The sequence below is a fragment of the Lissotriton vulgaris genome, chromosome 6 (genome assembly GCF_964263255.1).
Source record: "Lissotriton vulgaris chromosome 6, aLisVul1.2, whole genome shotgun sequence".
NCBI lineage: Eukaryota > Metazoa > Chordata > Amphibia > Caudata > Salamandridae > Lissotriton > Lissotriton vulgaris.
The window spans coordinates 600948163-600973941 of NC_141694.1; the positions used below are offsets into that span (position 1 = coordinate 600948163).

Below are 25779 nucleotides of genomic sequence, written 5' to 3' on the forward strand. Positions count from 1 at the left end.
AGTCGATACTCTTTTGAATCGTACGAAAACTCAGCACTTGACGAGTGCGAGGTTGTCTGGGTACGAGTTGACGCTGTTGGCAAGCCACATTCAAATAAAACGTTGTAATGTTCTGAACCCGGCAACTTTGTTACCAATTAGCTCAGAGTCAGATGAAATAACAGAACACGATTGTTATTTGAGGACAGAGGAGGAAACGAAAGGTCGAGTGGACCTTAAAAACACCCCATTGGAAGACCCAGATGGTACACTGTATGTGGATGGTTCATGTTTCAAGTTGCCGAATGGTGATGTGACTACTGCTTATGCTGTTGTAACGTTGAAAACTGTTGTTGAGACTGCAAGATTAAATCAGAATTCTGCCCAAGCTGCAGAGCTGATTGCTCTCACTAGAGCGTGTGTGTTAGCGAAAGGGAAACGTGTGAATGTGTTTACCGACAGCCAATATGCATTTGGCGTCGCCCATAGTTTTGGACGGTTGTGGAGAGAGAGAGGTTTTCTAACATCGCATGGTACGAAGATTCAGCATGGTCAGCTTGTGAATGAACTTTTGGATGCACTTACGTTGCCTAAGCAAGTGGCGATTGTCAAATGTAGTGCGCATCGTAAGGTGACGGATGATGTTGGTCGAGGTAATGCGTTTGCGGATGAGACTGCTAAGGAGACTGCCCGGAACCTTAGCACTCGAATGTATGTGACGAGTTCGGTTAGGTGGCCTACAGAATCGAGTATGTGTGAGGACACTATTGAGAGTGTGAAAGCAATTCAGAATGAGGCCACCGAGACTGAAAAGACGAAGTGGAAAGAAAGTACGGGAAAGTTGGATGCGAATGGTTGTTGGATTGATTTGTCGGAACAGAAAAGATGGATGTTACCGGATGCGTATGTGCTGGCCGTTGTGACAATGGCGCATGGGTTAGCACATATTAGTGCGAAAGGTATTTGTAAGTTGTTGTCCCCTGTGTGGAAGAATGATGGTATTACGAAATGTGCTGAACGCTTGGTTAAAAATTGTATGGTGTGTATGATGTACAATCCTGGCAAGGGAACCCCAACTCCTCCTGGCAGTTTTGCTCCCCCTTCATGTCCCTTTGAGGTGATTCAATTGGACTTCATCCATATGGAGCGATGCAATAACCTGAAATACGTTTTAGTTGTGGTTTGCGCATTCTCCTGATGGATCGAGGCCTATCCTCTCAAAGACAATACTGCTTTGTCTACTGCGAAGATCCTACTGAAGGAATACTTTCCTCGGTACGGAATGCCTAGAATCGTGTGGTCAGTTAACAGAAGTGAGTTTGTGGGGAGTGTGATGAAGAGTGTATGCAAGGGCCTTGGAATTAATCAGAAATTCCATAGCGCCAATCATCCCCAGTCAGCTGGTTTGGTTGAAGGGTATAACGGCACCCTTAAACTAAAGCTAGCGAAGATTCAGGCTACGACTGGTCTCTCGTGGCCTGACGCTTTACCCTTAGCATTACTGTCAACTAGGGCGACTGTACACTCCCGAGTAGGGCTTAGTCCCTACGAAATAGTGTTCGGTCGTCCTGCGAATGTTTGGGGGGTTCCTAGGCCAGGTACTTTCTGTGACCTTGAGTATCCAATGTTGATCGATTATCTTCATGACTTGACTGCTAAACTGAGGTTAATTCACCAACAGGTTCACGAAGCATTGCCGACGCAGACGGAGGGTCCAGGCCATCAGCTCCAGCCCGGAGATTGGGTGGTGACGCGCAACTTCTCGCGCAAGAACAACTTGGATCCCAGGTTCACTGGACCCTACCAGGTCCTCCTTGCCACGAGAACTGCAGTTCGTCTTGAGGGGCGGAAGAATTGGGTGCACGCCACCCATACAAAGAAAGTCCCTATCCCGTTGCCAGCAGACTCGTGGGTGAGGAAAGGCATTGCATCAACTGAAACCGAAGGATTGCCGGCGTTTGTACCTTTCAGCGACGCACAACCTGTCGGAGAATCCTCAGTGCAGCAGAAAAACACTGTTGAACATTTGTTAGCAAAAGACTCAAGACCAAAACATTCAGCTGATCAACAGGACGCTGTCTCTTCAACGGATCCTTTGTTTGACGAACAGACACGTCCTGGGAAAACCCGATACTTTTTGCGATCCAGTACTAAAGACTAATAAAAGATCCTGTTCTGTCCCTTGATAATTGCATTATCCCGTTTTCCACGATCAGTTTGAACATTTGTACCATTGTAATTATTTTGTACATATTCATTGAGCTTCGTTCCTTACACTTTTTTCTTCCACAGCTGAGAGACATTGTTTTTGCATATACACTTGTGAAATAAAGGTCGTAGGGCCGCGCGTGTACTTCCTTCTGGTTAGTAGGTCTTGACGCTAGGTTAAAGACCGTCGGTTCCTGGGAACTCCTAGGGATTGACTATTGCTACACAGAACGAAGTGCGTCAAGAAACGTTGCGGACGGTCATAGGGAATGGCATTTTCGAAGCTGACGGATTTGGAAGGAGCTCAGGCTCATAGATTCAAGCTGCAGCAACTCAGTCGTACCAAATGTTTTATATTCCAAATACTCGTATTGTTTTTGACTGTTTCTGCATTATTGGCGGGTGGGGTGTATTACACGATGTCTTACTTCTTACCTTCTGCTATACCTACTCCTACCCCTGACCCTAAACTTACCTCCACTGCTTCTCCTCATTCTTTTCATATCTTACCTGAACACGAGCAGGCTAGACGTGCAGAATTCCGCAACAATTCCTTTATTCAGCTCCTCCATCAGCATCAGTTAGTGGTTAACACTACTAATTGTTGGGTGTGTGGGTTGATGCCCCATACTACGGATAAGGGAATTCCATATCTGGTGTTACCGTATAGTTCCCAAGGGTCTGCTCGAGCATTTCAGACAATGTTTCGTAGCGCACTGGGTTTCCACCCCATTCGAGAACCACGTTCCCCCTACTCTGGTCCTACCTCGTACCAAAAGCCTTTGTCTATAGCAATAGAGGATTTAGATAGCGATATCTATGATCCCTCGCTTATTCCTGAAGAAGAGGTACAAGCCTATAGGGTCCTAAGTAGAGGCGAATATAGTGTGTTCACCAGTGAAAAGCAGCTTAAAAGCTCGCCTCCGATATGGGTCGTACCCCACATTGGTAATTTTTGTCTAATAGGTCGCGGCCGAAGATCGAAAGCCCGACTTGGAGAGAGTGCTTGTACTGAAAATTACATTCTGCCGATGGTCTCGTCCCCTGTGTTCCTGGCCGCCAAGGGTACATACTTTATCTGTCATGATCGTGCATATGCATGGTTGCCCTCTGACTTCATGGGCTCATGCTTCATCGCAAATTTGTTGCCTCCGACGTTCACTGTAGATGCAGATTATCACAAGACTAGAGTTGTGAGAGGCGTAATTAGCGAAGATGATACTGCCGGTCAAGAGGCAGGAGACTTTTTCAGGGTTTCCTCCCGTTTTGGGGACCTATGGTTAATAGTAGGAACCTGAGACAGTTGACTCGAGTGGTAGAATTGACCGCTAATATTACTGCCAGTGCCCTTGGTAATATCACCACTGAACTTCAGGCGGATAGGCTTATGACGTTACAAAACCGTATGGTTTTAGACGTGATCTTAGCAGATCGAGGTGGGGTATGTAAGGTGATCCATTCGAGCTGCTGTATTTTCATTCCTGATAATGCTCCGACTGTCTATCAAGCCATCTCGAAGTTGCATAAGATCTCCGAATCCATACACGTGGATGTAGGGGATTGGACGCTACTTGGGTGGTTTTGGGGCCTGATGTCGACTTGGGGTTGGAAGATTCTGATGATCATCGGAGTCGTTGTGGCGTTCCTGTTCACGTGTTGCCTTTGTGTGCAGTGCGGTCCTGCCTTATGTGGCCTCTGTGCTACAACGTGTATGAGACAGCCACCTGTTACCAAGGGGACTCGGTTGGACAGAGCTATGCTACAGCAACATCTAGATGGTCTGATGAATATCGAATATGATTCCGACTAGTGCTTGCCTACATGAGGGCAAAAGGAGCGTCTGAGGTTCCGTGACAATTGTAAGTGATGTTTTCGACTCGCACGAATATGGTCGAGTCTGGTATCTATGAACCGCAAATGACGAGTTTAGTAAGTGTGCGCAGTTTCGCTGTGCTAACTTAAACCGTTCGTTTGTTATGTGGGTTTTTCGTCTGTACCCACGGGTTCCATCTTAGATACGGCATCCATTTTGTCTCTTGCCCTCAAGTAGCCAGCGAACGGACGCTGTCCGCTTCGCGACCCTGGGACTCCCAAGATATTTGCGGAAGACACATGTTCTTTGTAAGTGTCTTTATGACGAGGGGGATGATACTGTAAGGCAGATGGCCCCGCTCGAGGCTCATCTCGCCGTGCCGGTTTATTGTCTCAGCCGTGCATCTCATTAAGCACGTCCCTTTGATGCCTGTATCTCGTGTTTCCCGATACCTCCCTTTTACACCCTTTCCGATCTCCCCACTGTCTCCGTCTTCCTCTGCACCTGTCTTTGTTCCTATTTCGATCTGTTTTACTGCCGATTGGAATGCACTAATGTTGGGAAGATGGGTTTTTACAGTTGGGAACCGCCAAATGTTTCCGCACTTATGTTCCGGACCTTATGTGTATCAAAGTGACCAAAGCAACCCCTCTGGGGGATAATTGTGGGAACTGGGTTGTAAACCTTTGTGTACCATGTTGTCCTATGGGTAAAATTTGTATAAAAGGAGCGATCCACAGAACCAATTTGAAGCAGTCTCCCCAAGTTGCACGTGTTGTACTTGTCGTGACTTCTGTGTTCCCTGCAGTAAATAAACCTTGAATCTTTGACGCTGAAGGAAGTGTCCCGTGTCTCTGTCATTCGTACGCCGGAGCAGGTTACCCACGAAGGTTTCAGGTGTTGTGCCCTGGCACCGCTGGGTCTTAAAGAGCCCAGTCCTTCATTAGTGGTAGACCGATGTTGCTGTCTCCCGGTTTACACTATGTTGTCACTCTCTGCTCATTTAGATTCTCCCTCCTCTTTGGAATTCACTGGAATCCAGGTGCTCCGTCTGACTTCCAGAACACATTCCCAGGAAGGACATTCGTGTGTTGACAGCACTGTGAACCATTTCCAGCAGGTCCACCTGTGACCTATGAGAAAAGATCACTGGACAAAGACATAGGCCTAGACAAATGGTGTTCACCACATAGAAACGTCAGGGCTGATGTCCTGCCCTAGAGGCTGTGTTTGTACTGAATGCAGAAACTACATATATGAGTTTCTCAAATGATAAGAAGATGGATTCTGCTCCCAAATGGTTGCAATGATGACTTCAAGACTTGAAAGAGAAATAAACTCTGCGAGGATTGATTCCCCTCGCAGTTTGATGCAAACTTTGAACTTGTTTGGATTCATGGAAATGCCAGCAATCCTCCCAGACTGTCTGTAAGTAAACCCCTCCCACCAACTCAGTGTTTGCTTTTTCACTCGCTAAAATTCTGCTCACTCATTTAAAGAAAAGACTGGTCAAGAGACCGAAATTAGATCTGCAGAGAGAGAAAATCTATGCTGCTGTAAAGCAGGTAGACAACCTGGTCTGCTTAGAACCTTCCTTGCACCACAAGACCCCATGAGCCTGCACTGCAGTTGGTACTTAGTGCTGATCGAGGATGATAACAATCCTCAACAGTCCAACTTGTCCCAGAGTTGAACACATGCGCATCCCACTCGAAGAACTACTGCAGTTACGAGTGTGGCATGTGACCCCACGCGGAGACCTGTCACTGATATGAGCCCCTTCACACTGCCAGAGACACTCTATGAAGTGGCCAGTAAGCATCAAGTCGCTGCCTTTAGCAGACTTAGGGTGATCATTTGTGATCCTGTAAGTAGCACCCTGTGCGATGACCAGTCATTCTGAGTCCCTGTGACCCCAGCAGGTACTGCACCTGAGAGTTGACATCGCTGTAGTGATACTAGCTGCATAGGAAGACGCTACATCTCCTGCATGCCTCCAACCATCCATGATCCCATTGCAGCTCTACACTAAAGATGCCTGTGCAATTGCAGACTTCTGCAGACCATAGTTCTGCACTTGTGTCTACTTGCACTGTTACAGGCCTGCAGGCACTGCCTGGCATACCTTTCATTGCTGAAAGCATAAGTGCCCCCTGCATCTTCCCCCCTGCCTTTATAGACCCAGTAGGTGTTTGACCAACACAGAGAAAGGAACTCCCTTTGGGACCCCAGTATTCCCTTAAGAGACTACAGATGTTAAATATGTACCATTGTAGCATTAGAAAACATGTTGTATGTTTGGCTAATCCTAGATTAAATTTATGAGCTCATAATCTGATTTCTGCGCACATTCTCCCACAACACTTTGTTTAGCACATAAGGTGTTAGGGTGGTATTTAATCCGAGAACCTCAATTGACTTGATGCTGTAGAAATTTTTAATGTTACCATTCATTTTAACTAAGCCATGTTCCTTTTAATACTTCGGGCACTGCTTGAATGATATGTTTATTGTGATTGATATGCGCGCTGCTTGACCTAGACTCTCAACCCCCTCACCAAACTCCCATGAGTAAGTCTAGACTGTTTGACACAGCTATTCACTGAAAGTGAAAGCCTAGAAATGAAGCCCTTGAAATTTCAATGATTGCAGTTGTACCTGGTTTCTGCAATTCCATGGTCATGAACAGTACTTGCCTCACTGCCCTTGAATTATTCAAGCCCAGAAGGAATTATCTAATAACAGTGAAATAGAGAGGCCTAAGAGACAAAGAGTAAATACTGTATGCACACGTTCAGGGTGAAGGATAGCTTATGACTGATAACGAATCTGTGTAATTGTGATGCAGTGATGCTCCAGAGCAACAATGAAAAAGTGACACATTGTCTCTTTTCACCCTCAATTGTCTGGAATGTCTGTTCTCTTTATGGTTGTTATTCTTGCTACTACCAGTGAATGCTGCTGTTTGCCTTAGTGGCTGATTATGCTAGCAGAGGCAAGTAGACAGAATATAAAACGCCTGAATTTTGATCAAACTGAACAAGATTATGCTACCTTCATCCTCCTGTTGCCTTTAATGCAAGCACATGCCCCAACCGGAGACATCCCTCTGTGTGCTACGTGTAGTGCAGCTTTATTGATGTAGCCACATAGGTATTCTAGAATGAAATATTTGGCTCTGGAAGCCTAGGGCAGGCCATCCTAGGATAGACTAGTACCAATACGTGGCCTACAGCACCCTGTTAAGTACTTCTACACGAGTCCTGATGCTGCTTCTATTCCTTAGACCTAAATTTCCAGGTAAATCTGTAAGCTCTCATGTTACCCTCCCTCTAGGATTGCTTTATTAAGGTGCTGTGAGACAAAAAATTTCAGTGCAAATAATCCTGGGGTGGGAGGGGGTCTCCTGAACCCCTGAGTTCTAGCGAGTTTGACTCAGTATCACTGTAAAAGAGGTAATGGTTTCTACATACTCCTACTCCGCCTTTTTTCCCATCTCCCTTCTCCCACCCTAACGGGCTACCATAATTTCCTACTCTATTTCAAGGTTTGAGTCCTCTCTTAGACACTCTTTCTGTACTAACCTTCCCTCCCCTGCTGTCTCCCTATCTCTTTCTTTGCCTCTTGCTTGCCTCTCCTGAACCTGGAGTTTCTCCTTATACCCCTGACCCTAATCCTAAAACCAGTTATCCCTTATTGCTTGGCCACATGAAGAGCTTTCTATTCACAAGTGCAGTTATTTATATTCAAAAGCCTCCCTCCATATTCCGTCTTCCATGTTCATTCTTTCTTCTCTTGGGATGGCTAATTTCTATCTTGCCTTCACCATTCCCAGCCATCCCTGGCCCTTTGAGGTGACTGTAGGAAATCATACGGTGCTTGACAAACAACTAACAAACGTGCACATTTGTTTCTAGACCATAAATTCAGAGGTTGATCATGACATCTTACGGCATTTCTGCTCCAACTCCATGTCTGCATTCCTAACAGTGAGTGGCTGTATAGTTGTAAGCCATTTTGAGCTCAGCCATTTGATGTTCCAAGTTCCATCAACATGAATTATTATATCGATTGTTGCTTAGGCTGTTATGGTGGATCCACCTAACAACTCAGACTTTGAGCTATATTCTTACAGAAGTGTATTGGGGACATTGACAGTTCGATGTGAAAAATGATATACACTGTCCTTCTAAAAGTTTACCCACAAAATCTCGCTATTGTACAGGACCATGTTTTATGGTGTGTAACCATTTGCCATGGAAACTTTAGAAACCGCATGGAAAGGATTGTAAAAGAAGCAATCTTAGCTTCCCTTTTGCCTGTCTGTGAATCCTTTGGTCATAGTAAATTCCTCCTTGCCGAGCCTGTCATTTGCTTATAGACTGGAGTGATTGACTGTGCGAATGCAAAGGTAACATTGGGAAGAAAATGCACTGTATTAAAGCAGAGATTAGATCCGGCACGTTTATGCTTTTATTCTATTCTGTTGTAGAATTTAGCGCAGACCCTCATCCTTAATGAGATGATGCATGAAATGAAGGAAAAAGGGACCAAGCTGAAGATTTCTCTTGGGACGGACTCGCAACTGGTAAGCTCTAAGTTTAAACAACCTTTGAACAGTGAGTATTCCTGTATTTTAAGCAAATCACGTTTGGAGCTAGTATTTACGACCTTCAAAGCGTGAAGTGATTGTAATTGAGCCTCGCCCGGGTGCATGAACTGCGAATTGTGTGATATCACCGACCTTGAATAAATTAACTTGTGTATCTGCATAGTTCTAGAGTCGAAATCGATCAGCACAAAAGTCGCTATTACAAGCAAAATAGAATTCGAGGAGTAAATATTAAATATTTTATTTGATTGTGCAAAAATGACAAAATACGTTTATTTGCTGCTTCAAAAAACACTGATTGACCCAAAGAGAAATCGAGCAAACTAGTCCACCACGTCGCTACAAATTAGCACTTATCGAAAAATAGCACCACCTCGTGCTGTTTGTGTAACTCTTTTTTTGTCTATCTGTTTGTGATATTTTTAATTGTATTCTCCAATCAAAAGTCAGAGCAGCATATATGTATTGGGAGTCGGATATTGAATTGTAGGAAAATAGTAATATGTTCTTATTTGCCAATTGGGCGAATAGGGGCAACATTTCTTGCAAGGGTGAAAAGAGGTGCCTGCATCTCTTGATTGGCGTGTCGTGGCCTGCCTCATGTTTTCCTCCCACTGACATTGGAATTCTGAAGGTTCGCTCGTGTTATTCCATGGTTTTGCTGTGGTATTTAACTACAGAGACAGACTTGCTGTGTCAGGAGGTGCGCCAAAACTATAGCTGCACCCACATACGACGCCCTCATACTGAGCTGTGGAGTGACTATTATTTGGTGCCAGCTGAATTCTAGTCTAAGAGACATTGGGACAGAATTTTAACAATTTGTCCTAGTTTAAATGTGTGTATAACTGAAAGGCCATGCTGGTGAATTGTGCCTATTGTGGACCCAGTCTGCTCAGTCTGTGTCCGCATAAAATAGTGGCCCTGTTTTGATTGTCTTGGCCTTCACGTGGGCATGACAACCTGCATGTGCATTGTTTAAGGGGCTGTGTCTTGTGCTCCGATACTGTATGTTGAATTATGACATTGCACATCTGCATTGGCATGGCCTGCCTCCTCCATTTGTGCACCTTTTCCTTCTTGTATTGTGCTCCATTACGCCTGGAAACAAACTAACGTCACTGAGCTTATTTTGTAGCAGACTAGCTTAATTGACAAAACGCTTGAATCATTTGATACCAGTAGTTACCCTGAAACTCTGAAATAGTCTAAGAAAATTCACTCCGATTAGCCTGATTAGCAGAGTGTTCAAATAGAAAGGAAGCTCCTGGTTTGTTGGCCCTTAATTTACACCAGTGTCCCTAAAGTCAAGCAAGTACTGGTCTCGTTTACAGGCTTGTCAAGAATATTCTTTAAGGGTTGGGACCAAATCTGAGGCTATGGAAGAGCCTTCCTACTGTGATCCATAGAGGAGAGTACTGTACAGACAGGTGCAAAAAGAGAACCTAGCTTGCTGACTAGGAAAACCAAACAAAACAGAGCGTAGCTCACTGAAGTTGTTGAGGTTGAGAGCGCCTCAAATAACTGAGGTGCTATGGAGCTAAGCGATCTTGAATTTATGCTAAGCAGAAATGACTATGAAGTGTCTGAGTGACCAATGATGAAGGATGTGCCGAGACACAACCCTGGACTGTAGGTGTGATGAGTATTATTGTCCTCAGTGCTCCTGGTACTTTTCCTGACCCTAAGCGAATCAGTGTTTTCCATTTCCAACAGCAGAAGATACAGGGTTTTCATTTTCACTCAAGGCCTTGGTTGTCATAATTCCACAGTCGTTTGTCAGATCTCTTTTGCCGCTGTCGTTCTGAAGTTAGTGTTGTGGCATTGTGAGTAGACCCTAACCTTATATACCAGTCAACTGATCATGCTTGTAGACCCATTGTTAATTTCTAGTGCCCTTGAAGTATTTATCAACAGCACATCTTTACCTTTATCGATCAATTCTGACTGAGGGGAAAATGTTACACATGCTTGCCCTATTCCAGCACCCAGTCCAGACAGGAATGCATTTGTAACACCTATGAGCTGGTCTCAGGCTATGAATGCTATATGACCATATACCTGTACATAAGCATATTACGTGAAATTCCATTCTGAATATTGCATCGTGTGCAGAACTGAATGAACTTTTGGATTAATTGATATTTATCAAGCATACTTGTATTCTGAGAGATGTCTAGAAAAATAAGCATTTTATCTGTGAAAAAGCATTTTATCTGGTAAAAAGCGTTTAAACTTTCTGAATGAAAACTTATATACTAATGCCCACAAATGAAGTGGGAAAGAATTCCACGATTTAACACAACACTGAAAAGGATCTCCCTTCTTTCTATAAGGGGCTGAAAGAAGAGGTTTTCTTTTGCGGCTTTGATGCAGATCCAAGGCTCTAGGGGGAGTGTACCGTAGAAATTGAGGACACAAAAACATTGGCCTTTGTTAGTGACCATACAGTGATCTATATATAGATAAATACTTGAACAGAACCTAGATTTCCACACAAAACCAATGTAACGCAAAAAAGTAGTAAGAGGTTGAGGAGTGTTTAACAAGGCTCAGAATCAATAAGGCTTCCATGTTCTGAACTAGCTGTAGTCTATGCAGCAGATATTTGAACAAGCTCAGAAGTGAATTTCCAGAATGTATGACGTTGCAATGCATACATATACAATGCATGCCCTTACAACGCAGTTTTTACATTGCAATATCCTTTACAATGCATTCTTTTACATAGCATGCCATTACATCGCATTTTCAGAAACTACCTTTACAACGCATTCCATTACATCACATTATACCTTTACAACGCATACCATTACAATGCATACCATTACATTGCATTTAAGGTAAGTGTTGGATGGTATAGGGGTAATAATTACTATTCTAACTCCAGTGAGTGCTACAGTAGGGTAAGTGTTGGATAGTGTAGGGGTAACAATTACTATTCTAACTCCAGTGATTGCAACAGTAGGGTAAGTGTCGGATAGTGTAAGGGTACTATGCGTTATAATGCTATGCGTTGTAATGACTTGCGATGTAATGCTTGCGTTGTAGTGACATGCATTGTAATGATTACTTTTGGTAATCCCCATTACTCTTAGTCCTACTCGTCCTCGACCCAGTCATCACTCATGAGGTATCGCACAAGACAGGAAACAAAACAGGAAACACTTTTAGGCTCCACCCCCCTCCTGCCAGGTGCTATATTTCTCCCAACCACTAGAAGAACATCCTGACACACCAAGCAACAAAGGCCTGGACAGGGAGGGAGGGTGGGAAATATGACTGGGTCGAGGATGAGTAGGACTAAGAGTAATGGGGATTACCGAAAGTAATCATAGCATTACCTGTAGGTCCCTCGTCCTCGACCCAGTCATCACTCATGAGGCATACCAAAGCAACGCCCAAAAAGGCCTTTGGCACACCCAATACAGCAAACACAGACCAGACACAAAGGAGTGCAGAAAGTGAAAGTTTAATAAACACACAGACTCAGAGCGAGGGGGCAACCCCCACAGCTTGCAACACCCCACGACCAAAATTGGTCCGGTCAGAAAGGGCACAATTCAACCGGTAGTGCCTCACAAAAGTGGATTCGGAGGCCCAAGTCACAGCCCGACAGATTTCATCAAGACAAACACCATGAAAAGCAGCCCAAGAGGCAGACACACCCAGAATGAAATGCGCCTGAACCCCAGCAGGACAAGGCAAACCAGCACTGAGATAAGCCAGAGAGATGAGTGCCTTAATCCAGCGACCTAAAGTAAGACGGGAGGCAGCCTTACCCCGACCAGCCAAACCAAAGGTCACAAAGAGGGAATCAGAGGAGCGAAACCCTGCAGACCTAGCAACATAAACTGACAAGGCACGTTTCAGATCCAAAGAATGAAGCAAGAGCTCAGAAGGAGAAGAAGTAGAAGGACACAAAGAAGGAAGAACCAGTTCCTGAGAGGAATGAAAACAAGAACGGATTTTGGGGAGAAAACCGGGATCCAAAGAGAGGACCACAGCGTCATCCAGAAACCGCAAAAACGGGGGAGAACAACGCAAGGCCGTAAGTTCCCCCAGCCGTCTCGCAGAAGTAATAATAACCAGAAACGCCACCTTGTAAGACAGGAACGTATGGTCCACAGACTCCAAAGGCTCAAATGGAGAGAACTGCAAAACACCCAACACCAAGGAGAGATCCCAGGGGGCACCAGAGACCGGACAGAAGGAGAAGAGAGAGAGAAACTCCGAAAGAGGCGAGAAACCAATAAGCCATCTGAAGGTTGAAAAGAATCCGGATCCCGGAAGGCACGGATAGCAGACTATTGACCCCACAAGATAGACAAAGCAAAGTGCTTCTGAAAGCCATCCAGAAAAAACTGAAGAACCGAAGACACAGGGCAAGAGGTAGGAGACAGATCAAGGGAGAAACGCCACCCAGAAAAAGAAGTCCAGTGTTTGGAATAAGAAGCCAAAGTAGACTTCCTACGAGAGGCCTGCATCACAGATATAATGTGGTCGGGCAGACCACGGACCCCAAGACACAACCGTTCAACCTCCATACTGCCAAGGTGAGAGGAACCAGAAGGGAGGGAGACAGGGATCTCAGAGGAGAGGGCTAGCGGGGCAGGATCCAAGGAGGACCCACAGCCAGACCCAGCAACAGAGGAAACCAAGATCTCCGCGGCCGGTGCGGGAGAACAGCCACCACCTGAGCCCCCACCCGCTGAACCTTCAGCAAGAAGGCAGGAATCAGAGGAAAGGGAGGAAAGGCATAACAAAGCCAAGGAGGCCACAGGAGAGACTAGGCATCCACCCCCAAGCGCCCTGCTCCGGAGACCTGGAGCAGAACAAGGGAACCAGGGCATTGGACCTGGAGGCAAACAGGTCCTGATCCAAAGTCCCGAACCTCCGGCAAATCAACCGAAAAGTCCGGGGAGCCAGACACAGGGACAGAGACGAAGGAAACCTCAGACTCAAGGAATCCGCCACCATGTTGTCCACACCCCGAATGTGCTGAGCAGAGAGGCCCAGAAGATGCTCCTCCGCCCAATCCGAAATGGAGCAGGTCACCAACTTCAGGGAAGAACTGCGGGTCCCGCCCTGGTGATTGATGTAGGCCACTGTCACTGTGTTGTCCGATCTCACCAGGAGATGGCAACCCCTCAGATGAAGACGGAAGAAGCAATGTGCCCTCTCCACGGCAGACAGCTCCCGCCAATTGGACGACCTGCGCAACTCTGACGGGAGCCAACGGGCCTGCACCGTCCAAGGATCCAAAGTGGCACCCCAGCCGGACGTGCTGGCATCCGTGGTGAAAACCAGAGGGGGATGCGGATGGATACACATCCCCTTGGAAATGTGGTAAGAATCCAGCCACCATTGGAGAGCAGCTACAATGTCCAGAGATACAGGCACAGAAACAGCATAGTCCAAGACAGGAAAGGGGACCCACCGCTGAACATGCCACAGCAGAGGACGCAGATGACCCTGGCCCAGGGGACGATGAAGACGGACGTAGCGATGTGACCCTGAACCTCCAGCCACTGAAGGAGGGGAGCCGCAGCTTGAGACAACAACTTCCTCAACGACGACTGGAGACGTAGAATCCGGGAGTCCGGCAGAAACACCTTGTCCAGCACCGAGTCGAACACGGCCCCAATGAAGGATCTCCGGGTGGCAGGCAAGTTTATCAAGAACCCATGATCCCTGAGCGTAGACATGGTCAAGAGAAGGTGGCGAGACATGATCTCCAGAGACGGGGCCTGGACCATCCAGTCATCCAGATAGGGGAACACGGACACCCCCAGGAGTTGGAGATGCGCCACCAAGGGAACCACCACCTTGGTGAACCCCCGGGGGGCGGACCGGAGACCAAAAGGAAGGACGCAGAATTGCCAGTGCTGACCCTCCAGGCAGAAGCGCAGGAATCCCTGATCCCCCACAGCCATGGGAACGTGAACATAGGCGTCCTGGAGATCGAGAGTGGAGAACACCCACCCGGACTGGATCAGCGGAATCACTTTTTGGAGAGTCTCCATCTTGAATGGGATCTTCTTCACAAACAAGTTCAGACCCAGAAGGTTTATGACCACCCAGAAACCCCTGTGATCTTCGGAACGACAAAGATGATGGGGTAGTCATCCATCCCCAGTCCCCTCCTTGGAACAGGGACAATCGCATGCTTGCTGACCAAAAGTTGAACACCCTCCAGCAAGGCCAGACGGCGGGAGGCGTCCTGAGGAGTCGGAGTCACCACCACCCTGGAGGAGAGGCGGGAGGGGACTCGATCCAGTAACCCCGAGACAAAACATCCAGCACCCATTTGTCGGAGGTCGTCAAACACCAAGCAGGAAGAAACAGGCGAAGCCTCCCACCAACCACAGGTGGACACCAGCGAGACCGACCTCACGGACGGCATAGTCAGGAAAGTTGCGGGCCAGACCCAGCACCCAGCGGTGATTTCTTCTGGAACTTCCGCGGAAAGGACCGGCCAGTGCCACACTGACTCCTGAAGGAAGACTGCTGAAACCTGGAAGGCTGGCGGAAAGAAATGGCACTGGAGAAGGAGGAACCCCATGGGACGGAAGCTGGCGAATGGACAAGGAATACTTGCGCTCCTTAAAGACCTTATGCAGCCTATCCTCAAGAGAGTCACCAAACAGACGGGTACCAGTGAAAGGCAACCGTAAAGCCATGGAACGTTGAGCCGCGTCCGTCTTCCAATCCCTTAGCAGCAGGGTCCGACGAGCAGCAATAGAGGTACCACAGGACATAGCAGAAGCCCTCACCGAAACAAAGGCGATGTCCGATAGGAATTCAGTTTGACGCTCCATGGACTCCAGCAAGTCTGGACAGCTGCCCCCCTCCTGCATCGTGGAAAATAGGGTCTTGAAATCAGACAACAATGACTGGGCAACATAGGCCCCATAAATCCCGGATCGAATAGCAAGGTGAGAGCCAACATATGACTTCTTCAAACCCGAATCGATCTTCTTATCCACACCGTCCCGCAGGATGTTATTATCTGCCATGGAAGGACGCCCCACAAGACTAGCCACAACGGAATCCACTGAGACAGAGTCAGGCAAGGAGTCCACCATATCCTGCAAAGGATAAAGCTTGGACATAAACCTGAGCATGGTGATGTGATCCGGGTCCTTCCATTCCTTCAGCAGGACATCCATCACAAAAGGGTGCACCGGCAGAGAAGAGGCAGCTGGTTTCCTAAACTGCGGCAAGACCGTATTCTGAGAGGTGCTGGGAGCAGAAGCATCAGGAAACCCCATATTCATCAGAACATGGGAAAGGATATCAGGCAAGAGATCCCTGGAAATGTATTTTCCCTGAAGCTCAGCAGCAGCGAGAGAAGACCCATCAGAATCATCGGAGGAGGAAATTTCCGAGTAAAGGGCAGCAGCACCAGAATGACCTCCAACAGCCTTCTTGCTCGTCTTCATATCAGACAATGTCTCCAGGATAAGGCGTTTAATCCGATCATCGTCCACCCTGGCACGCTTCCCACGTGTAGCCGAGTCCCCACTGGTCTCAGGAAAAGAGGAAGGCACAGGAGAAGAATACTTTCTCTTGCGATGATGCTCGCCCATAATGCACAAAAAAACAGCAGCAGCAGAGCAGGAAATACAACAAGAAAAGACCACAAAAAACTCCCGCCCAATATATACAGAGGGAGCAAACAAACCAATCAACTGCCCTGGTGGAAGGCAATCCGAATAGGCCGAATCAAATCCAAAACGACCAATCCCGACGCCGCAAAAACTCCCAGGGAAGGCCAGGTCCAAAAACCACAACCGGAAAATCGAACCCGGTAACATGCAGAGACAAACCAAGCCGCCGGCTAATCACTATGGAGGCCGTAGCGAACAGCAGGAAACCGATGGGAGAGGAAGGGGCGTCACCCTAAGGAAATCTGCGGCCACGGAAACAGCAAGCACGGGCCGCCAAGACATCCCGCAGCAGAAAGAGTGCTCATCGCGACGACAGGCGCGCCGTTGCCCACCCAAGCGCCCGTCGGAAAGGCATGGAAGCTGATCCAAAGCGCGCCCAAGATACGACCAAGCGCTATGACAGCAACCGCCTACCTGCAGCAGGACCGGCAAATTCACCCGCGAGTCCCAGAAGCACCGGCCTCCAGATGAAACGGAGGACCTCCTCGCAGCATGAAACCGGGCAGCAAGAACAGGGAGACCCGTGGAGCCACGCAACACAGGCCTCCTGAGTCCAGGAAGAGTCAGGGAAGCCCAGCAGCCCAACTCTACTGCATCCACGACGGTCCATGGTAGCCCCCAGAGCCCAGCAGAGGAGAAAGCCACAGGACAAGCGAAGCAGGTAAGTGCCCGGCACTCACCCAAGCATCTCCCATCAAGTAAACCACCGACAGGAAGCAAAACAGGATGTGCTTCTAGTGGTTGGGAGTAATATAGCACCTGGCAGGAGGGGGATGGAGCCTAAAAGCATTTCCTGTTTTGTTTCCTGTCTTGTGGGATACCTCATGAGTGATGACTGGGTCGAGGACGAGGGACGTAGAGGTAATGACATGTTTGTAGTGACATGCAATGTAGTGGCTGCTTTGTAATGACATGCTATGTAAAGGATGTTGCGATGTAATGACTATTATGTAAAGGTAGTGCAATGTAATGACTGCGTTGTATAGGTTGTTTCCCGAATTTCCATTTTCAAGCCATGATGAAATAGTTATTTCACCACCATGCTCAAATGCTGCACTGGAAGAAGGTGAAGAACCTAAATTAGGATTTTGAAAAGGACAAACAGGTGGATGTGACACTGTTAACTAGGGGTATATGGGAAAGACCAAACCCAGTAGGAAACATACATTTCAATTTCAATGCTTTTCAATGTAGGCCTCTAGTGGTCTGCCCAGATGGATGAATGGTCTTTAGAGATCCTCAAATTTGGTTTGACTTTGCTCGATTTGAGTTAGTTGTTTTGCATCCAGCCAGCAACTGCAGAAAGAAGGGTATGTAAATAAATTATTGCAGCATCACTTTCGGCAACCAGCTGCAAAATATTCTGTTCGTCCTCGGCTTAGCAGAGATAGGTTCCAAGAGAGAACATCCGTGTGACAGGTATGTTCACATATGTACCTACGCAATAAAACTCGGGGCAGAGGGTAAGGGAGCTCACTGGGTTAATTTGGTAGATTTTAATGGTCACATTTATGAACACATTTTGAGGTCGCAAATGGCCCAATTGGCAGAAGTGGTGTGTGTGCGACCAAAGAAATGCTTTTTGTGATGTACAAAAGCCAAATGGAGAATCGGTAACTTTTTACTGAATAGCAACTTGAGTTTGCGTTTTGGTATTTGGAAGGGGCATGTCTAGCGCGTCTCTTCCATTTGCTGATTAGCATTGTGTTAGAACTGTCTGCCCTTTGAGTAGTCCCTCCTATTTGTTTATTTATTTTTGTCCCCTTTTTGCCCCTCAATCTTTTTATTTTTGATGTCCACTGGAATTTTTAAGGTGTTGACCTGGGGGTTAGGTACTCCTTGACCCCATGGTTCCTCTAGGTCTAGAAATCCCTCCTTTTCTAGGGCAAGTTTAGCCACACAAAATGGTGGCCAATATCTGCCATAACTCCCCGCAGTCAAAGCGGGAGAGAATCACGCCCCTCCCCCTCTACTCGTAACGAGTCTTTACCACTCACCGCGGCAGCTTCCCGGTTTAGCAGGATTCCAGGGGAGGGTTCCGAGGTGTGGTGGCCCGTGGTCTTACTTCAGGGCCAAGTCAGTTGGTGCCGCGGACCGGCCTGTGGAGAGGAAGCCGGGCCGCGCTGTCAGGAAATCGAGGCAGAGCTGGGAGAGACGCAGGGCAGAGTCTGAAGCTTCTGCCCTTACGCGTCACTCTCCCGCGTCTCTGCTGTCAGCCTAAACCACACGGGGAAATAGAGAGAGGACAGCGGGTGGAGTGGCGGAAAGTCTGTGGCCCTACTTCTCTCGAGTAACCAAAAGTACCGAAGCCTACAGGTGAGGCGCTTGGGGTAACGTGCCGAAGCTGAGATGCGTGGTCTGGCGTTTCAGACACAGTTCTGAGGAAAACGAAGGAACTGTTCTTCCGGCTAACGAGACTTGAGCGGAATCTGCTAGTCGGAAGGGGGGTGAGATCTAATCAGTAGTGAGAAGGAACGAAGGGAGTGAACCTGCCGTCACGAGGGTGGTTGTTAAATTGAGAACCACAGGTGACTCGGCAGTGGCAAAGCTTCTTAAATCATCTTGTGTGGATTAGCTATTTTGATGAGTGACTGCAGCAGAGGAATTAGCCCATAACGCTTTTAGTAAACGGTCCTTCTCACAAGTACGAACTAGGTCTGACCTCCTGCCTGAGCGGGAGTTACTCTATTTGGTATTGAAATCCCAGCGTGTTCATTAGAGTTCCCTCAGTTTAGGAACCTGAATAATCTAATGTTGAGTAGGAGAGTAAGGAGTTAGATCATATCTGTATACAGAATGAGCACGCCTGCTAAGTGAGCCATTGACCATAAAGACGTGTGGCAATTATTTATAAAATGTTACTCAGGGCTCGTTGAATTGATTACTGAAGATTGTTTGAGGAGGTGCTACGGCAAATGAAATGGAAATGTCTTGCTTAAATTTGAGTTAATGTTGGGAGCATTTACCTAGCCAAGAACCTGATTATTTATAATTGCTTCAAGTGAAACTGTGGAATATTCAGTGTATAGATAAAGGCTAGAAATTATCATTAAGTTCCTTCTGTCTAGAGGGGAATGTGCCATTGATTTTATTTGTAAATGTGATTGTGCTAACAGACTAATGCAGAGTAATTATCCTTTATGAACAGAACAAAATATTGCCAAGAAAATACGAGTAACCACAAAGAGAATTTTATAAAACAGCCCGTATTTTTCTAATCTGGTGCAGTGTCGTTATTTTTGAGTGGATGGACGTTATGTTACTGAAGGGTGTGACGCAAACTTAACACATGTACCTCTGGGATAGGCCTACCTACTCTGTGCCAAGCTACCCTATGTAGACTGGTAACCCCAGGTCTAACATAATTGGTGTCTAGCGGTGGGATGAGAACTGTGCTTGCGTCCACTCTATAGTAACTTAGTGTACTCCATAGGCCTACACCTGGAGTTTTCTCTGTGCGGACTCCCTAATTATATTTTTGCTTTTCCAAATTTACTCCTGGTGGTGGGTGGAGGCAGCTTCTAAATACCCTCTGAATTAATTCCTTCCAAGTGGCTGTCCCGAACTCTCAGTGGCAAAATGGAATTTGCACTGGAGGAGTTAGAAACCTATACTGTGGCTCAGCTCCGAGAATTTTGTCAAAATATGGGAGTGTTCTTTAAGTGTGGTGCTAAGAAGGGGGAACTTCAAACCAGCTTGAGGGCGTGGGTGGCAGCTCACCCAGATGGGGAGGAGGAGGAGGCAGACAGGGACACTGTCATCGGGGTAGATGTGTTGTACCAATCTGAGAGGGAGAACTTACTAACAGGTCCCAGAACACTCTCAAGAGAGGGCAGCAGTGTCTCTGCGAGAAGCTTGACTGAAGCCGAACTAGCAGATAGGAGGGAGGAGAGACAGTTAAGATGGGAGTTGGCAAAGCTGGAAAAGGCAAGAGAAGAGAGTAGGCTAGCTCATGAGTTGAGCCTCAGAAAATTGGACTTTAAGGCCCTGCAAGTAGGAACTTCCAATTCTCCAAATGGTGGCAGCGAACCAAAAGATGTGACCAGGGAACCCAGACCTTATCTACCAAAGGACGTAGTCGCCAGCTACGGCACAGCGGATGACATCGCCAAGTGGCTGGCTGCCTATGAGGTCTCCTTAAGAGCCCATGGGATACTGGAGAAACACTGGGGGGTGGCTTGTATAAGTACATGCCTCCTGCAGGGAGGGATACACTCTTGGCCCTAAAGCAGGGAGAGCAGACCCACTACCCCACCATGAAAGTGGCGCTAATAAGAAAGTTTGGACTGACTCCAGAAAAATACCGTCAGACGTTTAGGGGTAGTCACAAACTAGGCACACAGAATTGGGTGGATTTCTTGGACTACGCAAAGAAGGCATTAGAGTGTTGGGTGCAAGGCAGCGAAGTTGGGGACTATGAGGGGTCATACGACCTTATTCCCAAGGAGCACCTACTCGAGAAATGTTTTCCCGAGCTGCGTCAACACCTGGTGGACAGCAAGCTGACCAACCCCCGGAAGCTTGCTGAGGGGGCGGACATCTGGGCTAGTACCCGGGTGTCCTCAAAGGGGACTGGAGGGGATTCCCAAAGGACCGGACAGGGCGACCCCCAGAAGAAAGAGGGGGGGAGATAAAAAGCGGGAGTTCTCAAAAGGCCCCCAAAACAGTTTCCAGGAAAAGGGAACAGGATTCACCCCTAAGGCTAACCCGCCCAGAAACCCTCATTCTGGCCAAAGTCAGCAGCCAAGGGTTGTCCATTGCTTTGAGTGTGGTGATGTTGGACATTATAAGGGAGATGTCAAGTGCCCAAAGAGACCACCCCCTCCCACTGGAGGAAAAGCCCCGGGAGTAGCTAGTGTAGTGCTCGGGGAGGAGTTGCCCTTAGATAAGGGGGGGTGAGTGGGCGGGTGTCACCTTAGTGTCCCTGGGAGATCGGGAGATGGTTCCTAAGATCCAGGTGCCCTCAAATACTACAAAGTATGGGCAATGGGTCACCATCAATGGCCAGAGAGGGGAGGCTCTGAGAGACACAGGAGCCAGTATGACTATGGTAAGGAGTCAACTGGTGTCTCCAGAGCAGGTGATTCCACATGTACTCCACCCCGCCGCGATGGCTGACGGCAGATTGGGGCACTACCCTGTGGCCTAGGTTCCCTTTGAGTGGGAAGGGGTTGCAGGTTCACTTTGAGTTGCCGTAAGCCCTGCCGTGCCAGTCGATTGTCTGTTGGGAAATGACATGGAGCACAATACTTGGAAGGAGGTGGAATACCGGACTCATTCGGAGATGCTGGGTACACCTGACTGGGCCTGTGCTAGCACAAGGTCCGCGACTACCCGGAGGGGGAGTTCGCCTGGGCTGGAGCCTGGAACAATGGCCCAGCCCGCTGCCTAAAAGGGAAAGAACCGAGGACAGGGGAAGCCTGCTTCGGTTTCCACGCCCCATGAGACAGATCGGCCATCAGAGGTGGTGGACCACGAGTCCGTGGAGGGGGAGTAGTGTCCCTGGAGGACTTACCTATCCCTGCTGAGTGGCATGTGGAAGGAGGGCCTACCAGGGAGGAGTTTTGTAAGGGCCAGAAGGAGTGCCCTACCCTTGAGGGACTGAGGCGACAGGCCGAAACCCAGGCAGCAGGGAACGTTGCTGGGAACTACCATATTTACTGCGAGGACGGACTCCTTTACAGTGAACCTAAGGCACCTTTGCCCGGTTCATCACGGGCCTTGGTAGTCCCTCAACGTTACCAAGCCTTTCTTTTAGAACTGGCTCATGAAATTCCCTTGGCAGGACACTTAGGGCAGGACAAGACCTTTGCCCGGCTTGTCCCCCACTTTTACTGGCCTCAAATGAAAGTGGCATCCAACACATACTGCCGGACATGTGTATCCTGCCAAGCCAGTGGGAAGACTGGGGTGAAGCTGAAAGCTCCCCTGGAACCACTTCCTGTCGTTCCCACCCCCTTTGAAAGGGTGGGTATCGACATTGTGGGGCCATTGGATCCACCAACTACAGCTGGTCACAGGTTTATCCCTGTTTTGGTGGATCACACCATGCGGTACCCAGAGGCAATTCCTCTGAGGACCGTTACTGCACCTGTAGTGGCTAGGGCCCTGATGGGGATCTTTACCCGAGTGGGTTTCCCCAAGGAGGTTGTGTCCTACAGGGGGACCAACTTCATGTCAGCATATATGCGGGCTATGTGGAAGGAGTGTGGAGTTACCTACCGGTTTACCACTCCTTATCACCCACAGACCAATGGTTTGGTGGGAAGGTTCAAGAAGACCTTGAAAGGCATGATAAGAAGTCTGCCTGAGAGCCTGCGGAGGAAATGGGACATCCTCCTACCCTGTTTGTTGTTTTCCTACAGGGAAGTGCCACAGAAGGGAGTGGGCTTCAGCCCCTTCGAGCTTCTGTTTGGGCACCCTGTGCGTGGAGCTCTCAGCCTGGTGAAGGACGGATGGGAAAAGTCTCCCAGGAAGCTTCCCCAGGATGTGGTGAGCTACATGCTGGCCTTCCGGAGCCAAATGGCTAAGTTGTGGAAGCAAACTTCCGACAACTTGGAAGCCAGCCAAGCAGTGATGAAAGAGTGGCATGACCACAACACTCACCCGGTGGAGTTGGAGCCTGGCCAGAAAGTATGGGTAATGGAACCTGGGGAGCGAAGTGCCCTCCAGGATCGCTGGACAGGCCCCTTTGAGGTGTTGGAGAAGAAGGGTAAGGCCACCTACCTGGTGGATCTTAAGACCCCCTCGACAGCCCCTATGGGTGCTGCATTCCCATCGCCTCAAACCCCACCATGAGAGGCCCAAGGTCATCTTGATGATGGTGACTGATGGTGCAGAGGAAGCGGAAAGTGAGCCTCTCCCTGATCTTTTTTCGTCTCAGGAAAAGGATGGGTCGGTGGAGTGTGTGATTCTCTCCCCATCCCTAACTCCTGAGCAGCGAGAGGACTGCCGCCAGGTATTGGAACAGTACTCCTCGTTGTTCTCCCTTGTCCCGGGAAGGACCCACCTGTGTACCCATGATGTGGACACAGGAGACAGCCCACCAGTGAAGTCTAAGACCTACCGGCTGTTAGACAAGGTGAAGGCCAGCATCCATGGTGAAGTTACCAAGATACTGGAGCTAGGAGTCATTGTACCTTCTAGTAGCCCCTGGTCCAGTCCGGTGGTTCTAGTACCAAAAGCTGCCCCACCGGGCACCACTCCAGAACTGAGGTTCTGTGTGGATTACCGGGGACTGAGCTCAGTGACCAAGACTGATGCACATCCGATCCCTAGGGCGGATGAACTTATTGACCGGCTGGGAGCTGCCCAATACCTTAGTACCTTTGACCTTACTTCAGGGTACTGGCAGATCTCCCTTACGGATGGAGCAAAGGAAAGGTCAGCCTTCTCCACGCCTGAGGACCACTACCAGTTCTGTGTGATGCCCTTTGGGCTCAAGAACGCCCATGCCACTTTTCAGCGGCTGGTGAACCGGGTCCTCTGGAATTGATGCTTTCTCCGTTGCTTATCTGGATGACATTGCCGTCTTCAGCAGCAGTTGGGAGGACCATTTGTGTCACTTACAAGCTGTTCTCCAGGCCCTGAAACAGGCTGGCTTGACAATCAAAGCCAGTAAATGTCAGATCGGGCAGGGGTCGGTTGTGTACCTCGACCACTTGGTGGGAAGGGGAGCGGTGCAGCCCCTCCAGGCAAAGATTGAGGCAATCATGGCCTGGAGCCCCCCAAGACCCAAACTGAGGTCCGAGCTTTCCTGGGCCTCACAGGTTACTACCGTCGCTTTGTGAAGGGGTATAGCACTATGGTAGCGCCCCTCACTGAGCTCACATCTAAGAAACAACCTCGACGGGTGGTCTGGACGGAGGCTTGTCAGCAAGCCTTTGAGAAGCTGAAACAAGCAATGTGTGCAGCACCGGTCCTGACGGCCCCGGATTTCTCCAAGGAGTTCATTGTTCAGACAGACGCATCAGAGCATGGCATTGGGGCAGTGTTATCGCAACTCAATGAAGAGGGTCTGGATCAGCTTGTTGTCTTCCTGTCGAGGAGATTGCTTCCCTGGGAACAGAAGTGGAGTGCAATAGAGCGGGAGGCCTTTGCGGTGGTATGGGCTCTGAAGAAGTTGAGGCCATACCTTTTTGGCTCGCACTTCCTGCTTCAGACCTACCACTGACCCCTTCGTTGGCTGATGCAAATGAAGGGAGAGAATCCCAAGCTGTTGAGATGGTCCATCTCCCTACAGGGAATGGACTTCCGGGTGGAACATTGGCCTGGAGTGGACCACGCCAATGCAGACGGTCTCTCTAGGTATTTCCGCCTTAGTGATGAGGACTCCCAAGGGGTTGGGTAGCTCTCCCCACTTTCAGCTCGGGGGACGCGTGTTAGACCTGTCTGCCCTTTGAGTAGTCCCTCCTATTTGTTTATTTATTTTTGTCCCCTTTTTGCCCCTCAATCTTTTTTTATTTTTGATGTCCACTGGAATTTTTAAGGTGTTGACCTGGGGGTTAGGTACTCCAAACATGTCTCCTTCAGCCACACCACAGATCTCCTTTGGACTGACCACAGCTGCGTTCACTTTACCTACAACAAGTCCACATCCAACAACCATCCCCAACCCACTCTGCGAAGAAACTGGAACAAAATCACCATCTACCAGATCTCCTCATCGCTTCTTCAAAACCCCCCCGCCCACTCCTCAAACCCCGACCAAGCAGCCACTAACCTCACCCAATGGTTATCCAACAGCGCCGACATCCTAGCACCACTGAAAAAACGACAAATCAAACTAGGCAGCAAGAAAGCCTCCTGGTTCAACGATGATCTTAAGAAATCCAAGAAACTCTGTCGCTCCCTTGAGAAGGCCTGGAAAAAAGACCCAAACACCAGCACCAAAGACGCCTTCAAAAACGCCACCCGCATACACCACCAACTGATCCGGAATGCCAAGAAAGCCGCTTTCAAGGAACGACTAGATAGCAACGCCCACAACAGCAAGGAATTATTCAACATCGTCAAGGAATTTACCAACCCCTCAGCAAACTCCAACAACATCACCCCCTCTCAAGCCCTCTGCGACTCCCTAGCCTCATTCTTCCACAACAAAATTGCAGACATCCACAACAGCTTCGACAACCGACCCGAAGACCAACCCACCCAACCCTCTGCAGGACCCCCACCCCCCTTGAACATCATCAATGACTGGAACCCAATCTCCACTGAGGACACCATCCGTCTGATGAACTCTATCCACTCAGGATCCCCCACAGACCCATGCCCTCACCACATCTTTAACAAAGCAGACTCCATTATAGCACCGCACCTCCGAGACGTCATCAACTGCTCCCTCAACTCCGCAACCTTCCCGAAAAGTTGGAAACATGCCGAACTCAGCGCCCTTCTGAAGAAACCCACAGCTGACCCCACCGAACTCAAAAACTACCGCCCTATCTCGCTCCTTCCATTCCCGGCCAAAGTCATCGAGAAAGCGGTCAACA

The 25779-nt window shown here is 48.5% G+C and overlaps 1 protein-coding gene across 1 annotated transcript in view; it reads left to right on the forward strand.

Moving 5' to 3' along the window:
- Positions 1-25779, forward strand: part of USP45 (ubiquitin specific peptidase 45) — a 2087971-nt gene that overhangs the window by 821837 nt on the left and 1240355 nt on the right. Inside the window, exon 7 of the mRNA XM_086926622.1 lies at positions 8493-8588. Within this exon, the coding sequence (XP_086782748.1) occupies positions 8493-8588 (96 nt within the window). The remainder of the gene's footprint in view (positions 1-8492; positions 8589-25779) is intronic.